This window comes from Schistosoma haematobium, chromosome 4, assembly GCF_000699445.3.
Source record: "Schistosoma haematobium chromosome 4, whole genome shotgun sequence".
NCBI lineage: Eukaryota > Metazoa > Platyhelminthes > Trematoda > Strigeidida > Schistosomatidae > Schistosoma > Schistosoma haematobium.
In genome coordinates, this window is record NC_067199.1 from 15,932,035 (window position 1) to 15,956,849 (window position 24,815).

General features: G+C 38.5%; 1 protein-coding gene across 2 annotated transcripts in view; it reads left to right on the forward strand.

Moving 5' to 3' along the window:
* The first annotated feature begins 4,786 nt into the window (after nt 1–4,786).
* The window catches only part of ERMP1_1 (Endoplasmic reticulum metallopeptidase 1), a 41,321-nt gene continuing 21,292 nt past the window's right edge, over nt 4,787–24,815 (forward strand). Inside the window, exons 1-4 of one of the 2 annotated variants that reach the window (XM_051215795.1) lie at nt 4,787–11,324; nt 12,818–12,957; nt 19,598–19,746; nt 23,345–23,531. In XM_051215795.1, the coding sequence (XP_051066330.1) occupies nt 4,842–7,850 (3,009 nt within the window). In that variant the 5' untranslated portion in view covers nt 4,787–4,841 and the 3' untranslated portion in view covers nt 7,851–11,324; nt 12,818–12,957; nt 19,598–19,746; nt 23,345–23,531. Of the gene's footprint in view, nt 14,367–19,597; nt 19,747–23,344; nt 23,532–24,815 lie in introns of those variants that run through there. The other variant, XM_051215796.1, reaches the window with a different exon arrangement.

Here is a 24,815-nt window from a genome sequence, read left to right on the forward strand (position 1 = left end):
GTTCATTGAAGAGGATGAAGGATCCACGAATTCTCCTGGAAGTCGAAGTGTCGTTCCATAAACGAGTTGAGACGCAGTGTATCCAATGTCAGCTTTCACTGCATTGCGGATACCTAGTAAGACGAGTGGAAGAGCGTCGGTCCACTGTGAAACGTTTGCTGCTGATAGCGAAGCTTTCAGTTGTCGGTGAAAACGTTCTACCAACCCGTTTGCTTGTGGATGGTAGGCATTCGTTCGGAAGCGAGTGATTCCTAAAAGTGTGGTCAGACGACGGAAAAGATCGGATTCAAACCGACGTCCGCGGTCTGTAGTGATGGTTGAAGGGCAACCGAAGTTTGCTACCCATCGTTCGACGAAGGTGCGGGCCACTGTTTCAGCAGTGATGTCCTTAATAGGTACTGCTTCTGGCCATCGAGTGAAACGGTCAACGCAGGTTAAGAGATAAGAGTATCCATTTGAATCTGGTAAAGGTCCTACCAAATCCAAATGAACATGGTCGAAACGAGCATCGGGAGTTTTAAACGAGCCTAAGGGACATTTATTGTGTCTGATAACCTTAGATTTTTGGCAGCTTACACAGGAGCGTGCCCACTCCCTCACGTCTTTATTCATTCCAGGCCAGCAAAACCTTTCTGCTATAAGCTTGATGGTTGCACGAACACCTGGATGCGAAAGTTTGTGCAATGTGTTGAAGACATTGCGTCGATAATGTTTCGGCACGATTGGGCGATCCCTACCTGTAGATGTGTCACAAAGTAAGGTTTCTTTACCTGTTCCCATCTGTTTGATGCGTAGTTTAAGTGTTGTAGACGATAACTCGTGCTGAAGATCACTGTCTTCTTTTGAAGCTCGGCGAGTTTAAGAAGGTCGATTCCTTGGAAACTGTTCAAGGAAGTTATACGAGATAAAGCGTCTGCAACTACATTGTTTGCTCCAGAGATGTGTTGAATATCTGAAGTAAACTGCGAAATGTAGTCCAGTTGTCGAGACTCACGGGGAGAGTACTTGTCAGAAGGAGAGCTTAACGAGAAAGTGAGCGGTTTATGGTCCGTGAAAAGAGTGAATTCACGGCCTTCGATATAGTGTTGGAAATGCCGTACAGCACAATACATAGCTAGGAGTTCCCTACCGAATGTGCTGTACCTCGATTCGGTGTCTAGCAACCTTCTAGAGAAAAATGCCAAGGGTTGCCAGGAGTTGTTAACCCATTGTTGTAAGACTCCTCCGATTGCTGAGTCGGATGCGTCTACTGCGATGCTAATGGGTGCTCGGGTGTCCTGATGTGCGAGCATTGTTGCTTTAGCAATCAGTTCCTTAACTGTGGAGAATGCTTTTCGTGCGGTGTCGTCCAAATTAATGGATTTCGCATTTCCACGAAGTTGGTCGGTCAGAGGTTTCATAAGTAATGCGCATTTGGGTATGAAACGTCTATAGAAACTTACGAGGCCGTTGAACGTGCGTAATTGCTTGACGGTGGTCGGTTCTGGGTAATCCAGAATGGCCGCCACTTTGGTCCTAAGAGGTCGAATGCCTTGAGCATCGATAGTGTGTCCTAGAAAGTCTAACGAGTCGGTTCCGAATTGGCATTTCTGAACGTTTACAGTAATGCCATGTTTTTGTAGTCGTTCGAAAACAAGATCCAGATGCTTGAGATGTGTTTCTCTGTCCGGACTTGCGATTAGACAGTCATCAACATACGCGTGTACGAAGTTGAGACCTCGAAAAACGTCGTCTATGAATCTTTGGAATGTTTGAGCAGCATTCCTTAGACCGAAAGGCATTCGCAAAAATTCATAGAGTCCGAAAGGAGTTATGATAGCTGTTTTCGGTATGTCGTCAGTAGCCATAGGGATTTGGTTATACGCTTTAACCAAGTCGATTTTCGAAAAGACAGTTGTACCTTTCAAGGTAGCTGTCAAATCGTGAATGTGAGGCAACGGGTAACGATCGGGAATGGTTTTCGCGTTCAATCGCCGATAGTCACCAGTTTGTTATATCCCAGGATACTTATCGAGAAGTGGCTGATAGAGTGGGTCTATCATATGCTTAATTGTGACTGGGGATAATTTGCAACCAGAGAAGGAAGTTACGCAAACGGATAAATTAGTGTTTCCGTCTACTAGCCTCCGTTTGCGCGTGTCGATGATCAGATTATGGTGTTGTAGAAGATCCATACCAATGATTGGCATAGAAACATCAGCAACAACGAAGATCCAGTGAGTGGGTTTGCGTAAACCCACGTTAAGGTAAACGTACCTTTTGCCATATGTAGCGATCGGTTTTCCGTTTGCCGCCTGTAAGTTTAGGGTCGATTCGTGTAGTCGGTCGTTAGGATTTGCTGGGAGAACGCTAACTTCTGCGCCAGTGTCGACGAGGTAGCGAACTCTCGTTGTCACATCTGTGACGAATAACAGACGGCTTTGTTCGCCGGCTACGGTTGCCGTTAACGCGTGCCGGCCTGGAAGTTTCCCGAATTGTTTTTCGAATCAGTCGGTTTCGTGTTGGGAAAATTGCAGGGTTTTCTGCAATTTCTGGAAAACTTTCCATACTGGTTATGATACCAGCACCAGTCGGGGTTATCCGTCTCTCGTGGTCTAGAGACAGATCGCTTACGAGAAATGCTTCTACGTGGTGTGCGCGATCTCTTACGGTCGGTACGAAGACTAAGATAACGCGTGAGTGTGTGACATAAGTCGGTTATATCATTCTGAGTCGTGTGAGGCTTTTCTTTGACTGAAAATACCTCGGTAGTAGAAGGTTTCGTAATTTCTAGAATGCGGTCGGCAGATGCAGCTAGCTCGTCTAAGGCGTTGTTCTGGAACGAGACCAGAACTGCTTGCACCTGTTGGGGAAGTTTTGACAAGAAGAGTTGTTTGAATAGACCTTCGTCGAAAGTTCTTGGGCCTATTACCTCTCTCATCCGTTGCAACATGTCTGTCGCAGAACCGTGTTGCAGGTCGATGTTATTGAAGAGTTGATCTAACCTTTGTCGATCGGTTAGGTCTCCTCGTTTAAGAATCGAGCGTTTTAATATTTCGTAAGGATCGGAAACATCACTAGTAAACATACTAGGTGTTACGTACCTGTTGAATTCGCGCGGTAGTGCCTTGACTACTGCGAGGAATTGTGCACGTGTGTCGATCACGCCGTGCTCGTGGAAGTCGGCTTCTGCGTAGCAGAACCAGGCTTCGATGTTGTCGGGCCAGAAAGGAATCAGTTGAAACGAAGGCGGGGACAAAGTCTTAAGCTTGAGTACTTTAGGTGTCTGTTCAGTCATGATGAAGTATGAAGTACGATAATGAACGAGGGGAAAATATATATATATCCAAGAAAAAACATGAAAAAAAATCACAATGTTTAAAAAAAATAAAAAATAAGGCAATGATATATAAAAAATCCCAAAAAGGAACAGACTCACAGTTGCAATTAGGTGTACCAGATCACGTCGGGTTCACCAATGATGATGTCACAGGTATTCAGTGTTTGACAACGCTTCTACCAGTAACACCTTCTAATATATTTCGTTCCCACCAAGAGAAATCAAAAGACAGAGTCGAGGAGACCGGAAGAGTATATTTGGCGATGACCAATATATCGGAATTCTCTGATCTAATCTGGCTAGCGATTGCGGTTGATGTTGAGCACGGCGTTACCACACGTGATCTGGTGCGGATGCCTGACCGAGCGCCTTCAGCTAGGTGAGTCCACTAAAACATATGGTCAGCATCCAATGTCGAAAACTTAGTGCTATTTATTTTGGGGATTTATTTACCGCTACACTACTTATGCGCTTAATTGTCTACTTTTCGCATAAATACACACATTACCTCCTATTTTCTATCCATCGACAGAACCCCAAAGGTCTCCTATGTTCGCCTTTATTTTCAACAACAGACCAAAATATATCTGCAATGCAGTGGAAAAGCGGTAAATATTTCAAAAATTTTATTTAAAAAGAAAAGCGTATTATTGTACAACAGTAGAGCACAAGCTGAAGCATCGATTGTCATGCATATCCAATGCAATTGCTAATTAATTGTTATTTGAAATTATCTGAAAAAGAAGGAACAGGTTATAATTTATTCATAAGAAATGTGCATTTAATCAAAAGTTCACTGAAACTCAAACACACATTCTCAACACTTCAACAGTTTCCCATGTAAGTAAAAGAGTAAGCAGTTTGAAAGAATAATGTTTATTAAGATCGAGGTACAACATCAAAACAATTGCACGGACTATTCAGAATTGAGGTAGTCGTCTTGTGAATTCTGAATTTAAAGAAAACAAACAAAAAAAGTCACAACCATATCTCAATGACATGCTTTTGCACAGCCAAATACTTGAAGCTGAACTTACGGTTATGTTCGTTAGTATTGTTGACTGTAACTATAGAGCCGTAGGGAGGTTATCACTTTAAATTAGTACATACCTGATTTTTTTTCTTCTATTTCGTTTTATCATCTTGTTTCGTAACCACGTGGTTACGCCATGCTACGCATCTTTTTCAACTACCAGCCAGTTTAGACCAAACATTCCTCGACAAACCGATAGCCTTCCAAATATATCTGCAGACCATTTCATTTCCGATTAAAAATATGTAACGTGTAAAAGCGTTGTAAAACTCCGAGAATATGTGGCAGTTTACCCATATTTTTAAATAAATTGACACTATTTATGCAGTTTTTATAGTTTTCTTTAATTATTTGTACTCATAAAACTTAGCTGTTCTCAGTTTAGCCCGGAACTTTTCAGAACTTTTTCGTGTGACGAATATTGAGAATTGAACGCGATTAATTTGAAACGTGCGGTTTTGTGGCTCTGTAGTATTGCGTTTCGACCTAATGAGTGAGGTTCGAAGGAGGAAGCCGGAGACCTTAAAAGATAGCAATTCGTCGGCTCAACAGTGTTTAAAATATGCACATAGCAAACACTCGGAAGTCCCTATTTCAGATAAATGCACTGACCGTCCATACAGCCTGTTATGGTTGTTCCCTGTGACAGCTGTTTTCCTAGCTTGCTTCATTATTTGCGACGACAATAGTGATTGTTGGCCTTGTTCTGACTCTTCATGCAGTTCTTTTAAGGTGATATCTGCTAGATCACACCTTATCAAGGTCACCAACTTCGGTCCCCGAACTGCCGGGTCCTTGGCTAATGAAGTTGCTGCTGCTGGCTATCTTCGGAATGAATTAAGGTTAATTGCATCTGTTTCTAACAAAACGGGGTTGGTCGTTTCTCTAGACGAACATAAGTCTGGTTACTCGAGTTTCCGGGCGTTTTCTCATGTTTCTTCATACAATAATGTTCGGAACTTTGCTCTTCGTTTTCATGATCTGCGTGCCGAAGGTGGTAACCATAGCAAACTAGCATTTCTCATTAACTGTCATTACGATACAGCCCCTGGGAGTCCTGGTGCTAGTGATGCGTTTGTTAATTGCGCTGTCATGTTAGAAGTTTGTCGTATATTGGCGACGGGTTCGTTTATTCTTTTTAATGACCTTATATTTCTTTTCAATGGGGCTGAGGAAAGCCTGTTGCTTAGCAGCCATGCTTTTATAACGCAACACAAGTGGGCCACTGATGTCGTCGCTTTTATGAATTTAGAAGGAGCAGGTGCTGCTAAACGTTTAATGCTTTTTCAAACTGGTCCTGGTCCGTCATCAGATGTCTTACTTGAAACTTATGCAAGTGCTTTCAAACAACCATTTGCCAGTGTTTTGGGAGAAGATGTGTTCCAGTTCGGACTAGTGCCGTCGGACACAGATTACAGAATATTTCGTGACTATGGGCTTGTCCCAGGGTTAGATCTTGCGTATATACAAGACGGGTACGTTTACCACACTCCTTATGATACAGAGTCTCGTATTTCGGATCGTTGTCTTCAACTGTCTGGGTACAATATATTGAGTTTTGTCCAGTTGATTGCCAAAGATGAAAGAATACAACGTTTCACCAAACTGACTCCGATAAATCATACATCAGAAACATTGACGCGTGTTTCAGGCTCAGGTTCACCGTCGGATATAAACAGTGTCCCTCCACTGGTCACTAGATCGGCAACTCTTCGACACGTTTATTTTGATCTGTATGGCGCCTTTGTGATAATTGTTCCATGGGGGGTCTGGAAAACTGTCAACCATCTATTGTGTTTATTTCTGTGCTTCCTGATATTTAGAGCTAGACGACTTGTCTACGTCCGGTGGTATGGATTCGTTGCTGCTTTGTTGGTGCAAGTAGTTACCACATTACTAGGCTTCGCCTTTTCAGTCGTACTTGGACTTATGTATCACCATTACGGTTGCAGAATGGTTTGGTATTCAAATCACTATAATATTGTGGGTATGTTTATTCTACCAGTAGTCTGGTGGTTTGTATGGTCGCAGGCTTACTTACTCAAAATACCCGAAGGTTCTGTATTTAAGTTTCTTGGGATTTCTAATTACTTTTCAAGGATATGGCAGCATAATACTTTAGATTACTTCTATTCTTTAGAAACCGACTTTTTTGATTCTAGTGTATTTTTAATAGCACTTCCATCATTTTTGTTGTCTTTAATTAATGCTCCTTCATCATATGTTTATACATTCTGGGTTGCGTTTGGGCTTATATTTAAGATGTCTGATATTCGAAATGCTTCACCAATCAAACTAAAATTTTGTCAGACCGTCCGTTTTGTTTCATTCTTAGCCGTTACTTCAATGCATACATATAACCTTAATTTATTTCTTAACTTTATGATACCGATTATGGGACGTTCGGGTCATGCTATCAAACCAGATTTATTCCTTTCTTGTTGTATATTTATCATCATGCTACCTGTGATGCTTCCATCCCTAGGACGGCTACAATGCACCTCGAGAACTGGAAGTAAATATTTTTTCTTGATGTTGCTAAATGCTTGCTTGTCGTATGCAATCCTCATTCATGCATCAAATTATGGATTCCCGTATAGTATCCAGCCATCTCCAAATTTTTCAAACCCTCTTGTCAGTCCAAGGTATCAACGACTGGTTGTTTTTCATACCAACAGATTTCTTCGGCATATTCCGGATTCTCCTGAGATCACAGAGAGAGAGAGTCATATCCTAATTGTCCCCATTGATGCGAATGGTATTCGATATCTGACACCTAATTCTTACCCTATATCCGTACTTAGGTTATTTATGAATTCAAAAGAGCATACTCAATCAAACTTCAAAGGTATCAAAGAACTTGTTGAAGCAGAACCCACGGGATGCAATTACAGTCAACCTTATTGTGGTATAGCCTCTATTTATCCTTTTCTTCATATCTTCAGATATTTTTATCGTGTTCCTGCTGAATTTCACAATATAGAACCAACTGTGAAGCTAAAGTTACTGTCACGCACATTGTTAATGGATTACTTACCAAATAGTCGCTTGAGTTGGAACGTTACATTTTCCGTAGTTTCCGGTCCTCCTCATACTCATATATTAATTCGTACAGATGGGAACTATACTAAGTTAACTGCATGGTCGTTTGCATCAACTGCAATGTATCCTTCATCTATGCCACTCCCTCGTCCATTAATTAGCGATATTTCAAGCAACAAAGGTGAACATTATTTTCTATACCATTTGAATGCAGCAGCATTTGGTGAACATGGGACCTTATGGGAAACACCGTGGACATTTTGGGTTGTTTTCGAAGCCCAAGAAGTACTACCACAATCAAGTTATATTGATGTAGCTGTTGCTGGCCTGTATGCTGATGAAGATATCTCTACTCGCTCTCCTCCACTCTCAGAATTTTTGTCAAGCTTACCACCTTGGGTTACTGTCATTCGGGGTTGTGCTGTTTATGATCATTGGCGTTTTCAGCTGAACTAGTATGAGTTGGGTAAAAATCTAACTATTTTATTTACTGTGATTTACGTTATGTACAAACTCCAGATGTACTACATGGTACGGAATGATTATTTCTACTTTCTAAACAGTTTGAACTACCTAACTTATTTCTGTACTTCTTTAGTTCACAAATATACTAGTTAAAACCTTACTGAACTTTTCACTTCTCCTTTAGAGGGAAAATTTGTTAACCACTTTATTTTCCTTTAGGTTTCAAGATGCCTCACACAATATTACTTGTACAGCCTTCTGTAAAAAAACCAGATACTCGCACATGGTCTGATTATGAAACTGTAGAACAATGTTTGGAGGGTGTATGCAAGATATATGAAGAGCAGCTAAAACGTGAAAAACCTAATGCTCCTACCATCACTTATGATATATCCCAACTTTTCCAGTTCATCGACCAGCTGGCTGACCTAAGTTGTTTAGTTTTTCATGAACCTACATACACATATGTTCCACATCATAAAAACTGGATCAAAGAACAAGTTTATGTACTCCTAAGAAACCAAGCTGGCCAGTAATTAACAATTAATGGACGTCTGTGCAACAATTTTTGCTTGCATTGTAACATCTAACTGAAATACATGTTTTAGCTGCCCATTTTTGTTTTTTCTGGGGCTTGTGATTGTTAGTGGTAAAATTAACTATTCATTCTAATTTTTAGTACGACTTATTTAGAATACTGATTCATTTTACTGTTAGGAGTTAGTGTTAGGCTCCACTACATTCTGCGTGCTTGAATTGAACCATAAACCGTAAACGTAGCTTGACTGTTTAGTTGTTAGCATTCTTTTCTGATTGAAATTGTCTGGAAATTTTCTAAGATACTGACAATGTTTATTTGAGAATTTGACATATCAAATTCTTACAACTGTCGCATTTTCTCGGTTTCAGCTTACTAGTTGTCGTTTGCTTTGTTCGTTTTTTTCTTCACTGCTCAAGTTGTTGCAGTATATCTGCTGATCTCTGTCTATAACTTGACGAAAGTTTTCAAATCTAAGTTAGATTGCGTGGCTCAAAATCGTTTGTGTTGGTATGGATGCACCCACTCTTTATCTTGCCTCAGATTCTAAGCTTCTGAATTCTTCGTAATTTTCTTTGTTTCAATAATCTACAATTTCTTGAATCTTATTTTCGATGCCTAAACTTTTGTATTGTCATTTAGACTGACTGTCTTTAGTCTTCTAGCGTATCATCTGAATGCCTAAAACAGTTAAAATCAAAACAGGAGACTATAGTTTCTAAGGAATGACATCGATTTTGTTGTATAAAGTAAATTCTCATCAACAATAACGAAAGGATATCTGCTTGGTTTCTTTCAAACGACACCACTTGTTTGCCAGACAAGATCGAGGATACTGCGCAGAAGTTTTTTATATATTGCTTTGCGATTACATAGTACGCCCTTTGTAAGAATGTTTGTAAACTGCTCTTTTATCCTACTGGTCTGGAAAAGATTGCCTAGGCACAAAACCACCGAATAAGCAATGTTAGGCATATGAACAGTTAAGGGTAGTGAACCTCTTGTTTAGACTGCTAGCCACGATTTACTGCTCATTCCCAGACATCTGTTACCTCAGCGCGCTATTTTCGCTATTATAATAGTGTTTTGAAGATAGACTGGGAGTGGCTAGCCCAAGTTATGATATTAATGTATGTAGTCAGTGGCTGTTAATTTTGGCTCTTTATACTGGCATAGATGTTGTCGGTACCTATGATTAAACCATAAAATATACTTTGAGACTGATGTAGTTTATGATTGTTCACATTGTTGCATTCATTCGTCATGTCTTAAAGTCTTGAATATGGTATTGTTCCACATGTTATGCGTCCCAACTTCGGTGCAAAAATTATTTCTTACTTTTGGCCGATTAAAATAGTACAGGATATGAATCTCTATTTTATCATCCCAAGTTGATACACTTTAAAACTAACGGAAGCAAACAATTACTGGAAGAAATAATAATAAATTAAATAATAAAAATAAGTGGTATTGAAAAATAGGCTTAGAGTGATATGATCTTCCTTATGTGATGGATTTCTAGTGTGTCTTAACTGTTTGTTTAGTGAATTCAGAACAATTTTGTTGCAATCAGCTCATTGAACTCCGACGTTAATCACTAAATCTATAGTTCATTCATTCAGTTTAATTTTTGTGGATTCGCGACGAGTTTGTCTGAATTAAGATGTTAGACATTCGAAATTTGTTATATGAAGGTACTTAAAAGCCAGATACTTGTTCTACCTGTTTCAGTTGGTATGAGACTAAAAGTTTTTTTTGCACGTCCTCATTTCCCAGTTGGAATACATCTAGGATATGGAGATCTCGTTCAGCCGTCCCATAATATGCAGTCGTTCGTGTTGACCACTCGATACCCTTTTATATTTATATATATGGCCAAATGCCCTGGTACGGCCGAGAGTGGGGAGAGTCCGCTCTCTCACATGGCCACGCGTATATAGCCTCTGCCGGGGAAGTCCTACTCATTGCCTTCTCGTGGCGGGGGTGTTGCTTACGAAATTGGGAGGACGAAAAGCGAACGTCCGGCGCTTTAATCGGGTTGGTGGATACGGAGAGTCCACCTAGGGGATTTGGAAAACCCTGATTCCAAACCAGTGGTGCACATGGGCTCCAGTATCCTAAGAGAACAAATGGCGTATGAATCAATTGTTGGTCACCGGTTACCATGGGACTGCATCTCCTTACGTTGCTCCACTGCCTTGTGGATCAGACCTTCAGGTCGAAGGCTCCGGGTGTGGCCCCCTAAGAAAACCACCTGCTTCATTTTGGGCACCCGGGTAGTATCACAGCCCTCAAACATATCAAATGGGATCTGTGTGGCGCTTATGTATTTGGTGCCTCCTTGTACTAATATCTATGTGTTAAAATAAATAAATAAATTGACCAAAACCCATTACCATGTACGATATCATAACAGCATATATATTTCTGCTCTATGAGAACTCGATCGAGCCCTTTATATTCTCCATATGATTTTGTTGGTAACCAGCTTATCATGGGTTTAAGTAACCGAAGATTTTATGCAAAATCGCGTTTGGTCCGTGTGATAGTCGCTCTTAGTAGGGTTAGATGGTAATGTCACATACACTTGAATATCATTTTGTAGATGGCTTTTTCAAATTCGCAAAGGTTCTTGAATTCCTAAATTATATTTTAAACTGAGTGTTGCTTTCATATAACGATGCGGAGGTTGTTTTGGAGAACAATTGATTTCCATAAGGTAAATGTACAAATCCTAACTAAGCGTTCAACAGTTGTGTATGGTGTTCTCTTCATATTCAACTTCTCGAAAAAATGAATTACTTTACTAAATCATCTTTTTTACCAGATACCATAGCTAAATTGAATTATCACTCGGATGTTCAATGAATTTGTCCAACAGTCGTCTGAATCCGATGGTGATTGGGAGGTTCGTGATCCGTTTAAAAGTATGTCACTAAAATACGTTAATATCTTTATAATCACAAACTCTTTACATTGATTTATTTTAGACCTAAAAGAGCATGAAATATACATAAAAAGAGAGTACTTACTATGGATTTCTATCGTCTAAATAATTACCTTAAATAATTAAGATCCATTATAGTTAAATGTCTCAGCAGTTCGTATTATGGGTCTCATGTTAAATCTAACCAAATAATCATACTTAAAATGTACCCAAGGAGCCAGAGTTAGCATTTAAAGACGACTTCATATATCGGTGAACAGTTTCCGGTAAGCCTAAACACACTATGTTGAACTTCAATACTATTTTCATAGTGTTCCCATGGGGCCAGGAACGACAGACGCGAACATTAAACAATTTTAGCTAGGGTAAACCAGATTATACCAGATGAGTTCAAAGCAGGTCACCTCATAATGTTGTAGGCTAAATCTTTCACTACAAGACTGAAGTTTGGTTTCACTTCTGTCTCTTTAGTTTTGGTTATGCAGTGATTAATCTTTTTTTATTTATTTGAACACATAAATATTGGTACAAGGGGGCACCATATATATATATGCACCACACGAGAGATTAATCTTATCGGTAACATAAATGCTCATTAAATTTTTGATTATTTCAAACGCTTCATAACTTGGCCATCATCACTTGAGAATTTCGTAAAGTGTACTTCACAGTTTGATGATATTAACCTTTAATTTATTGGCCAAAATAACTACTTTAAAATGGAAACTAGGGCAAAACGGTTATCTGAGTTAGCTGACAGAACAGCATCTTCTGCGTCCCCCGTTATTTTACTGAAGTAAAGTCTATTTCTTATAATCCGACGAATTATGATTGTTCGTCATACCCATGTTAGTGGCCTGCTACATCAAATTTTAATGGGAGATTTTCACTAAATATTGCTACTCACATATGGTGTATTCAGTTCACTAGGTTCCCGTGAACTAGGATTGCAAAAGATCTATAAATACTTTTATAAATTCGAACTTAACTTGCTCCTGATAAGGTGTCTGAAATGTCAACCAACCTTAGGTCTTTGTTTTTGAAGATCTGATGAAGACAAGACAAGCTCACTAGATATAATTGCAACTAACCGTTACATAGATGTTAGAACTCTCCGCCACTGATGAGAGCTCCTAATAGTTGCTATTAATCAGTTACTTGAAAAGTGAACTAATAAAATTCACATAAAAGTTGGTGAAATGAAACAACTGGAGTCCTATTTAGGTGCTCAGTTCATAATTTTAAGTTTAACAGTTAAGATATAATTATCTACACAGAAAATTAGTCGACTAATATCAAGATAGGACATATTTGTTAATGGTTATCAAAGGACATACATCTTCAAATAACTTGATAACATGAATTATATGTATGAACAGAGTTATTCTCAACCGTTCATATCTTTGTAGTATTTTCTACTGCAGTTCAAAGTAAACCGTATTCACCTGTACTTCTACCTATTTTCAAATGTAGACTTCAAATTTACTCGATATTTGAAGGAAGAGGTTGTTCAGTCGATAAGAAAAAAGCAATATGAAGATGGTACGAGCAAATGTGGTCCATTTACCAATCGTGCGTATACATTTGTCACAATTCCTCGATATCTAGAATCGGTAGTTTACCTAAGATTGATAATTTTTCACTGATTCCCAGTTTTATAATTAAGCTTTATTATTGTATGGGATATAATCGTTAACACCGCTGTTGTTTCTACTCCTTTCATTTTATTGGTTTCCTCCCTCTATGTTGATATAAAGTATGACCACATGAGCCAGTACGCGTTTGTTTCAGGCCTTCCATTTTTTTTACGACCGACCATAGAAAACATTGTGTATAACCTCAATGGTTAGAAAAACGACCTTAAGCACGTGTAAGTATGTGTACTTTTCACTTTTCAAGTTTGTAAATATGGGGATCATGGATGTTAAATACTAATACAGTAATCTGCAAAATGTATTCGTTGGAGATACAGGAAACAGAAATATTCAATAAACCTGAGATTGTTTTTCCAATTATCAAAGCTATAAGCCATCAAAAACACAGCAGAACGCGACACAGTTTTGTACCGGTTTATGTCGCTACATTTTAACAAGAAACTAGTCATATGATGGGAAATAATACAAAATTAAATTGACTTAGTATAAGCTACCTCTTTAGAGAATAAGTAATTTCTTTTTGGTAACACAAGTTAACTTTAAAAATTTCTCAACGGTTTATTAAAATAACACTACACATTTCGACGATTTTTCTTGGCATATTTAATTGTTTACAATTGATTGGTCACAGGATAGCGATCAATGTCATGTGTGTCAGGTCATTCTTAATGTAAATTGAATTCTATGGACCAAGTCGCAATGTAGCCACTAGTCTAGGTGACTCGACATAACGTGCACTATGTTGAGATGAGATGGTGGTTGGATGTAATCGACAGGAAACCCTGGACAGAATAGCACGAAACCTAGGCCCAAGGTTTCCTGTCAACCACCTCCAATCACCACATACATTTAATTTTATTTTCCAAGTTTTAATATATACATGAATGAAGAATATGCAAAATGTAAAATGATAGCATTTTTTCATTAAAAAATTTATTTTTAGTGTAGTAATTTATAAAATACTTGTTTTCCCTTTCTTACCACGACTCGTCTATCAGAAATGCCTCCATAATTGCGTAGTTAACATTATTGCTTGTTGACTTCAGAAGTTTGTTTTCTAAGACATCTAAATCAGCAATCATGAAATACCATTATATTTATTTAGTAAATTACCGTTTTGTTCAGAATTAATACCGTATATAATCTATGAATTGTGGCTATACTCGTTACCTTATCCTGATTCTATAATGATAATAATAATAATAATAATAATAATAATAATAATGTTTGTTTTCCTGAGTTCTTGCCTATCGTGATGAAGCAACCGAACTATACTGGCTGGAACAACCGTTCCTCAAGGTCCTACCATGCCAGACAGGTCGGTTGAAGAACGATAAGACTAAAAGCAGCAAACCCAAGGTCCGAAGGTGAAGTCGTACTGCTGACTGTACAGAGGTGTGATAGCAGTAAGGTGTTTCCTTCGGACAACCAACATGACAGCGATGCTGCCTTCCCACAAGGAGGGGTGGTGTTAGAAAAGGTCGACCCTAAAAATGCACACCTCGCCCTATCCTACGGATATCCGTCTCCGGCAGTGTCTCAACAAGTACGGAGCTAACACAAAAATTACCCATAAAAAGGTCGTGTGTGACCGACCTCAAACAGTCGTCCGTTGGGCACTGCGGTCACGCTCTCAGGTCACTGAGACCACCTCTAATCCAATTTCCTTTCAGGCACCTCCAGAAGAACCCTTCCACGGTGTGGGAAACCGGGAAGTGATAAACGCCCTTATACCTCTAACAGTAATCAAGACCACTGTATTCATGACCAACCTCCGTCTTCACTTCCTATTATTCCTCCTACATCGACTTTCACCTCTAAACTTCCTTTTTCGGCTTCCCCCTCAAGTGTCACCACAGCCAACGATTCTAGTGCGCGAAACACTGTCTCAGGTCGACTGAAACCTCGCTCCAAACTACACATTGGAGCCTTCAACGTAAACACCCTATGTCAAATCGGGCGAAACAAGCACTGTTAGAGGATAGGGACACACGTCGTTGCCTTTTCGTCGTTCCTGCCTACGCTCCCACCGACTGCAGCTCGGATGAAGTGAAAGATGAATTTTACAGAAAGCTGTCCGAACTTCTTCAGAAAGCTAAACGCTCAGACATAGTTCTCGTAGCAGGCGACTTTAATGCCCAGATAGATAGTTTAAACCAAACAGAAAGGCATTTAGGTGGGTGTTTTAGTATTCCGGCACAACGGACAGATAATGGTGATCGTCTGCTGCAACTGTGCTCAGACAGTCGTTTATTTTTAGTAAACACAAATTTTAAGCATAAGGAGAGACATCGTCTAACATGGCGACCCCCTACACCAAACCAATGATGGACTCAAATAGACCATATTGCCATCAGTTATCGTTGGAGAGGGTCGGTAGAAGATTGTCGCTCATTCTGGAGTACCTGCTTGGACTCCGACCACGCCCTAATACGGGCACGCCTCTGCTTGCGCCTCACTGGACGCAGGAAAGCCACAGTAAAAAGACCCATTATAACTGAATTGAGTAGCGAGAAAACCAAAAGTAGGTTCCAGAAACAGCTGAGGTCACACTTAGGTAGTTCTGAAAACGAGGCTGACCCAGATGTTGCTTGGAAAGCTATACAAACAGCTGTGGAAACAGCAGTGACATCTATCAGTGATTTAAACCACAGATTGTAACCACAAAGAACCAATGGATTTCCTCTAGGTCTATTGCACTGATGGATTCTCGTAAACTCATCCCATCAGGCTCTGAACACGATGAAGAGCGAATACAAATCAGATCTAGGTGGTGGTCAACGAAAGCAAAAGAGATGGAAAAGGCGGCGACTATAGGGAACACAAGACAGCTCTACAGACTAATAAAATAAACTGGAATTAATAAGTCAAGTGTAAGTGAGATTATATCGGAAAAAGACGACACTTTGATCTGCTCCCAGTCCAGACGTTTAGAACGATGGACGGAACACTCCAGAGAACAGTTCAGCTGGCCTTCAGCTACTCTACAACTACCCTCCATTCCCAGACAGTGTGAATAAACATTGAAGTAGGTCCCCCAACTCTAGCAGGAGTTCAAAAGGCTATAGTTAATTCTGAAACGAGGAAGGGCAGCTGGTCCAGATGGATTGGCTCCAGAAGTCTTTAAGGATGGTGGTCCAATTTTAGCGATTAGGTTGACTAATATTTTAGCTAAGATCTGGGAGTTAGACGTTATTCCATCTGACTGGTCACAATCACTTATCGTCCCAATATATAAGAGAGGGTTAAAATCATCCTGTGACAACCATAGAGGGATTAGTTTAACTAATATAGTATCTAAAATACTAGCCTCGATAATTATCGGACGCCTAACTAAGACTCGTGAACTGCAAACACGAGAGAACCAAGCTGGCTTCAGACCTGGTCGTGGCTGCATCGACCACATATTCACTATTCGTCAGGTTCTAGAAAATAGGCATACTTATCGGCGTCCGACAATGGTGGTCTTTCTTGACTTAAAAGCAGCATTTGACTCGGTAGACCGCGAGATTCTGTGGCAGTGTCTGTCATTGAAAGGCGTACCTCAGAAGTACATAAACCTTGTGAAGGCTCTTTACTCGAACACTACCAGTGGAGTCAGAGCTTATGGCGAATTGTCATCTGTTTTTGCAACCTCAAGTGGTGTCCGTCAAGGTTGTCCACTTTCCCCATTTTTGTTTAACTTCATCATAGATCTTCTGATGGAAATAACTTTCTCGTCGACTGAGTTCTCGGGTATTGATCTCCTTCCAGGAGGTCCACTTATCAACTTAGAATACGCAGATGACATAGTCCTGTTTGGTGAAGACGCTGATAAAATGCAGAGTCTTTTGGTAGCACGGAGCAACAATGCCAGAATGTTTGGAATGCGCTTCTCTCCCTCTAAATGCAAGTTGTTGCTTCAGGACTGGTCTGCGTCAACACCTGAACTAAGGATAGGGAGTGAAGTAGTCGAACGCGTCGACAACTTCACTTATCTTGGAAGTCTGATCAGCCCTAATGGGTTGGTGTCTGACGAAATCTCAGCACGGATTCGAAAAGCTCATTTGGCTTTTGCCAACTTACGCCACCTATGGCGAAGTCGAGATATCTATCTATCAATAGAAGGACGAGTATGCTGCACGGCAGTCCGTTCTGTTTTAATTTACGGCAGCGAAACATGGCCACTAAGAGTAGAAGACACTCGTAAGCTACTAGTATTTGACCACAGATGCCTTAGAAATATTACTGGCGTCTGTTGGGATCACCGGGTAAGTAATAGTGAGGTTAGACGCAGGGTATTAGGGAATGATGGTAAATCAGTTGATGAGGTTGTGAATCTTCATCGACTGAGATGGTTGGGCCACGTGTTACGTATGCCTGAGCACCGATTACCGCGACGTGCAATGCTAACCGGTGTCGGGGATGGTTGGAAGAAAGTTAGGGGCGGCCAAACCAAAACGTGGCATCAGTACTTGCAGTCACTAACTTCTAGTCTGAGCCATGTTGGTAGATGCAGACTACTTGGTTGGGGTCCGCTTGACTGTCGTAACCAATGGTTGGAGACTCTTGGTGATATGGCTCATAATCGATCACAATGGCGTCGGTGTATACACTGTCTGTCTTCCCTTAAACTAAGAGATTAAAATCGCTTCATATCTTCCATTCTACGAACTAATTCTTTCTTCGTGTACTATTTCCTTATTGCAATCTTTCTTTTATATATTACCGTCACTGAATGAACTACTTTTATGAATCCGGTGTCCATCTTGTTGTGTTAATGAGGTATGGTAACTTGGACCGATGCATATATGTGCCTGGTCCTACGTTGTAGCTGACTGACTGACTGACTTTGCTGAATTCATCTGCTCGACTTAAATTCATCAGCACATTTAACGATATGAATCAAAAAAATAGTTTTGAAATTTCTGTACCCGGATTTGTTAGTTGTTGAACAAGATGATCATAATAGAGTCACTTAGAATTCATGGTATTCGTTTCAGCTTTGATTTTGATTGATATGAAAGTTTTATTATTCAAGTTTGAGTTTTCTTGGGCAGTAATTTTGATACCAACCTGGTCATCCTCATTATGAAGCCCATTGTAAATTTATAAAACTGTTAAAAAACATTACCTTTGATTTTAGTATAACAACGGAATGTTAAGAGAGTTTTGAATACCTTTACAAAGTAAAATTGTGGTGGTACGTGCAACTGACTCTAGACATCCAAAGTTTAAATATGAATATGGAGCTACTGATTTTATACCTAGAGAGGCTTATTCACGAATATAACTTTGGAAGTTTGAACCGTGCACGCCCAAGTCTTAACAGATTATGAAGCATTTTCTGTTAGTAATAAGTAAAAGTCAATACTTATCGCATCTTTGAAGCCTTAATTCAGGGTACTGTTAGATTATAGGTTTATTTACTTTATTTGAAGACGACGATTTGCCACCTCAACATCATACTAAATAAAACAGCCAGCAAACTAAATTGCGATTGGAACACTATAAGGTCTTTGAACGTTGGGAGAATTCATTCTTAAACATTTTAATCTGGTGAATATACCCCACAATCATCTCTGATTGGAGATATCATTGTATGAAGTATATCCTCATGCTTCACTGAAGAATTGCAAGTAGATTTATCTTTTTTCTGTTATATGAATCTATTTAATCCTTCCCGGCAGTCTTGATTGATTTGTCATAGTTCAATAGTTTTAGTTTTATTTAGTTCCATTTCCTGGGAAAGCAAATTTTTTTTGGAAATAGCCAACACTTTTACAAACTGCTTGCATCCATGGTTTGTTGACATTCTCTAAGTGTTAGCTGTACAATGTTACAATATATTCTATCTTACATTTCATTTTGTTCAGATATTTTGTTACACTTTTCCTTTGTGACACTCGTAAATGTGGTAGGTAAAATAGGAAAAGTGGAAAACAGGAAGTTATTCTTTAACACGTTAGTTTGTGTATCTTCGGTGGATATTTGTTAGTCAGATGTTTTATATCTTTCTTATGTAGTCTTAATTTTCAGTTCTTTTCATTGTTAATTATTATGATATCGCCTGCCGGTTAAAAATAACTGTGAACCATAAACAGGCTATTTATTTTTTGATAGCATAATGCCTTACTTGTATACCTACTTCGAATGATACGTTATGATCTTAGCATACTTCTGTAGCCACGTCATGGAAACGTTTGTAGGTGACGTTTAAGCCATTTGACAGTGGGTAGTTCACCATAATATCACCAACTAACTTATCGTCACTATATCTGAACACATACCCGGACCTTGCAAACACTTGCACTCTATTATTACCGAATTCTGAGGCAAGGATAACCGAACACAAAGAGTTGCCAAACATCCTCAATCTGGTAAAGCATTTAACAGTAATCTGTTAGAAATTCATATAAAAGACCTTTTACAAGCATTTTAACGTAGCAAAGGCTCCAAAGATAGTCCAGATTAACATAAAGATCTTTGCATTTCTTTTTTACATAGAATGATTTCAAGTTGATCAGTTTATTATGTTTTGTTTTTAATAGTATACACCGGTGTTTTTGGTGTAATCATACTTCGATTTTTTGTATAATTTTTCACTACATTCATTTAGTTTATGGTTTATGGGATGCTGCAGTGTTTGGATCACTTACTGGTTATTTATACATTTCTTCCATTACGTTGTTTTCTCACTGTATTAAATTTAATGCTAAGAATATCCAGTGGAATATTTCAATTTTTCACATATTTTAATCAATACCAGTAAGTTTCTTCTATTTGGACCTGAAATACATTTATATTAAAGGTGATTTTTTTATACATCGATAATAGATGTACATTAGTTGAAGTATTTAGTTTTATCACGAGTTTCAAGTTCACGGTTTTTTTAAAAGTATATTTTTACACTACATCATCGGAGGTACGATATAAAAGTTTCATGTCGTTTTTTGTATGTATGGATTAATGTTCTAGAAACCACTAATAATCAACGTAAATCGTAGCGCTAGTGTATATCAGTTCAAATTTCACACCTCACACCAGCTGAGAGAGAGAAAATTAATGAAATGTTCTGGCAAAAAACAAGTTTGCGTTTGTTTTGCCCGATCAACAGAACCGTGTAGTTATCCTATTTCACTGTTTAGAACAATAAAACTTCATTTCTCGATATCTCATAGTTAATAACTTTCAGTCGTGTATGTATGAATTTAAACCGATATTAGCTTTAATAGTGTAAGCCCGTATAATCTGTATGGTATTAATATTGTAATATAAACTTCCAGTTTATCAAACCACTGTTAATCAGAACCAATATGTATGTTATCCCTATTGATTTTTGTTATTCAAAAGTAGTGAAATATTGGCGAATGTGACGTATTTTGTGAATTTAAAGAGTCGTGTTACTGTACATAGAAACTTAAAAAAAGATACGTAAGGACTTAAAGAAAATCTTCAGAACTCTTAGTGAAATTTCATTTTCAGCGTATTTATTGCGAATCTATCTAAGCTTTAAATATTCGATAGAGAAAAAAGGTAATTAAGTGAGGAAAGTTTTCTTTTTTGATGATACCATTTAATAAAGCTGTATGATTGTCTTTCTAGTAACTTGATAAATATCTGGGTTTATAGAAGGATTAAAAGCGATTACATCATAATGTTTAGAGAAAAATGATATCCTTGGAAAGATGATTCTTTTTGCTAATTTATCTTTTATTTTTTATTGAATAACAATTGATTTATTTAAATATTCGTCAAATTTTAGTCGACATAAATAGTTGTGTTCATACGGTAATAAGTTATATAAAACAAATTCTAAAAGGGTGTTTATAAGTTTTAAGACTCCTCATGTTCGGATTGATGATGAACATGATACAATAAACAAATATGCTTTTCTAAAAACTGAAGAGCATTTAATATGGGTTGTGAGTTTGACATAGTATTCTGTGTGATTAACATTTGGTTGAGTAGTTCTAGATCCTGGTATTTTTGGCTGAAGGTAATCTTATGTAGCGTTTTCAGTATCTAAGACATTTGTTACATAAAAGATAATCCATTATATTCATATACTGTTCACCTTAATAGTTTCAAATAAATTGAACATTGGGTAGAGAGTGGATAATAAATATCTTTTTGTTATATCCCAATCAGTAGAAAATTGAGCGTGTGTTAATTCGGTTATTTATTTACTCTGAGGAGGTGGCTTACATTAGGTCACAAAACGTCAGAAATCCAATTTTCTACTGATTAGGATGCAACAAGAAATATTTATTATATGCTGTTTACACACATTAGTCTCTCATTTAACTGCAAATAGGTGATATGTCAGTGTTTGTAAATCCAAATAAGATTGTAGAAGCATACGCTTACACGATTTATCCTTAATTTTAGACAAGTGGATTTTAATTTTTCTCGGGATTTTACCATTTATGTACGACTTTGAGCATGTATGCATTATAATACGTATATGTCTATATGTTTACTCGAATCTGTAATGAATTTGGATGTTGAGTTACGTCTTAACTAGAGTAGGTCGAGAAGCCTGTCCCCATGCTGCACCTATTACTATTTGTTTATGTACATGAATTCCTCAAACAAACTCTTCCGACTCAGTATTTGGCTTTTATTACCACCATTAACCAACGGGGTTAACTTCATTATTATATAGGGAATTAAATGGAAGATTTATATTTCTTGGTTTATTCACCGCCATTCTTAATGGAGTCAAATTGCGGGCACACATAAACATTTGTACAAAGGGTCACCAAAATGTATGTAAAATTGTTATTTACCGTTTATTTTGAAGAGATGCTCATATAACTACATACATCTCACTGTGCTTTTGCTGTAAACTGATTGTTCAAACATAAAAGTACAGTAAACACGCGAACTGATATACCGTACTTGTTCGTTATTCGATGCTCATGGTGTTAAACATAAATTTATTACAGAAGAACAGTGAATTACGCTTTCTATCTGCGGTTTTCATAGACGGGTTGGGTAGCGTGCGACGTTGGTAAATGTCTTTTGCACCAAGTAAATATGTTTGTACAAAGGCAGTCAATATCCTCTCGTTTTTCACTTATAGTTTGATCACTACTTTTGGTCACCATCCTTAAGCACCACCAAGCCTAGTTCCTTGCAATTTCTGTTTGTCCCCAAAAAGTAAATTGATACTTCCGATCAACTAACTCATTCTAAATATACTTACTCCCGTTACCCTTCGTGGAGGAGCATAAGCCGCCCGCCAGCATTCTCCATCGAACTCTGCCCTGAGCAATTCTTTCTAGTTGCTATTCAGTCTTTTGATGTCTGTTCCCGATTCCCAGCGCAGTGTGTTCTTTGGCCTTCTTCTTTTCTGTTCCCCTTCAGGATTTCAAGGTAGCGCTTACCTGGTGATGCAGTTTGATGATTCCCACAACGTATGTCCTATCCACTTTCAACGTTTTTTCCAAATTTCCTCTTCATCTGGAAGCATTTGGCTCCTATTCCGAGCCATGTCCTGTAACGTCTCAAGCCACTGAATCACACTACCTCTGGGATCTCCCAAACTAAGGAGTCTTGATGGACCGACAGATGACAGTCCTGGACACCTTTAATCCATACCATTACACTATGCCGTAAACTGTTCACCTCTTCGCTCCCTCCACTGCGTCGCGGCGTCGAAAAATAGTGTCCGGCGTGAAGGTCACTAGAATAACGTTCGTAATATATTCCCAAGTCATAAAGTCCGGTGTTCAAAGGTGATTACACCAACTAAGTTGTCGTCACTATACCCGACAGTTCACTCCCAAACCTAAGAATTACTAACGTAGTGTTGTCTCTTGATGTCGGGAATTCTTTGGATACAACGATGATCGAACATAAAGATCGCCGGGCATCTCAACTCAGGTTTCATAAACATGTTGTAGGACTGTTCTCACAGACTTGTAGACCTGAATTAGTACAACCAGACTAGCGTATCTACGGCGTCAAAGATGGAAGTAGCTTCGTGGTTAGGTCAATCGACTTTCAACCACTAGGTTGCAGGTTCGAATCCCGCCCCACCTATTTTAGTTTGAGCGGCCGGATTGTATGATTATCCCTCGCATGTAAAAGGTGTCTCAAGGTAGAGGACCGGGTTAAATCGTGATTTTTTGACTCTACGAAAAGATTGCACCCATCCCATAAATAAATCCCAAACTGTTTTTTAAAGTAAGTTTGCTACTAATATTGTTATTTCTATTCTATCTTGCTTTCGTTTATGTAGTTTTTAAATATTATTATCTTTCCCATCTACATTAGTTGATAAATTTAAAAATATGGTAATGATTATATATGTTGAACTTAATTTGATTATTAGCTTTGATTTGTTTTCTTTCTTTAGTGATACACCTCCACCGAAGACTTCACGGTTAACTTTACTGTATAATTATGAATTACGTGATCTGATCAAATTTTCTTTATTATGTATATGTACTGTTATTTTAACAAAGTATGACAGTTCCATGGCTTATCATGAAATAAGAACACAATCGGTGATAAAAATTTATATTTTTTTCAATTTACTCGAGGTGAGCGTATTCTGTATATATTTTGAAATTTAATTTTAATTTCAATGTAATATTTTCATTCATAGTATTAGGAGAAGATTAAATTTTCATCGTGATTAGTGTGGCTTTATGCGAAGCATTTGTTATGTTCTGTAGTCGTCTGACCTCGTTATTTATATTATAGTCTTCCTATACACGAATCCAATTAATTACGTGGGTGAAAAAACCAAGTGATTAAAAAGCTTTTATTAGCTAAACCGGGTCGGAAATATATGCACAACTCATTCACAAATATAGATAAATTTCCCCCAGAAAATTAGTCCATATTTTCAGCTAATAGTGCTTGTCTTTTTCTTCAGAAAGTTCTGCTGAATCTTGACAAACAGAGTCCACCCTTTAGCATATCTCACTTCTCTATCTAATTGGGTTAGTGTATCATCGTTTCTACCTGAGAAACCAGTTGCAAATCATACATGTCAGAAATGATTATCGACTAGATGTGTACTTTTATTTTTTACTCCCCTAATCTATCGCTAACACTAATAGATTCGGATTCGAAAAGCTCATTTGGCTTTTGCCAACTTACGCCACCTATGGCGAAGTCGAGATATCCGTCTATCAATAAAAGGACGAGTATACTGCGCGACAGTTCGTTCTGTTTTAATTTACGGCAGCGAAACATGGCCACTAAGAGTAGAAGACACTCGTAAGCTACTAGTATTTGACCACAGATGCCTTAGAAATATTACTGGCGTCTGTTGGGATCACCGGGTAAGTAATAGTGAGGTTAGACGCAGGGTATTAGGGAATGATGGTAAATCAGTTGATGAGGTTGTGAATCTTCATCGACTGAGATGGTTGGGCCACGTGTTACGTATGCCTGAGCACCGATTACCGCGACGTGCAATGCTAACCGGTGTCGGGGATGGTTGGAAGAAAGTTAGGGGCGGCCAAACCAAAACGTGGCATCAGTACTTGCAGTCACTAACTTCTAGTCTGAGCCATGTTGGTAGATGCAGACTACTTGGTTGGGGTCCGCTTGACTGTCGTAACCAATGGTTGGAGACTCTTGGTGACATGGCTCATAATCGATCACAATGGCGTCGGTGTATACACTGTCTGTCTTCCCTTAAACTAAGAGATTAAAATCGCTTCATATCTTCCATTCTACGAACTAATTCTTTCTTCGTGTACTATTTCCTTATTGCAATCTTTCTTTTATATATTACCGTCACTGAATGAACTACTTTTATGAATCCGGTGTCCATCTTGTTGTGTTAATGAGGTATGGTAACTTGGACCGAT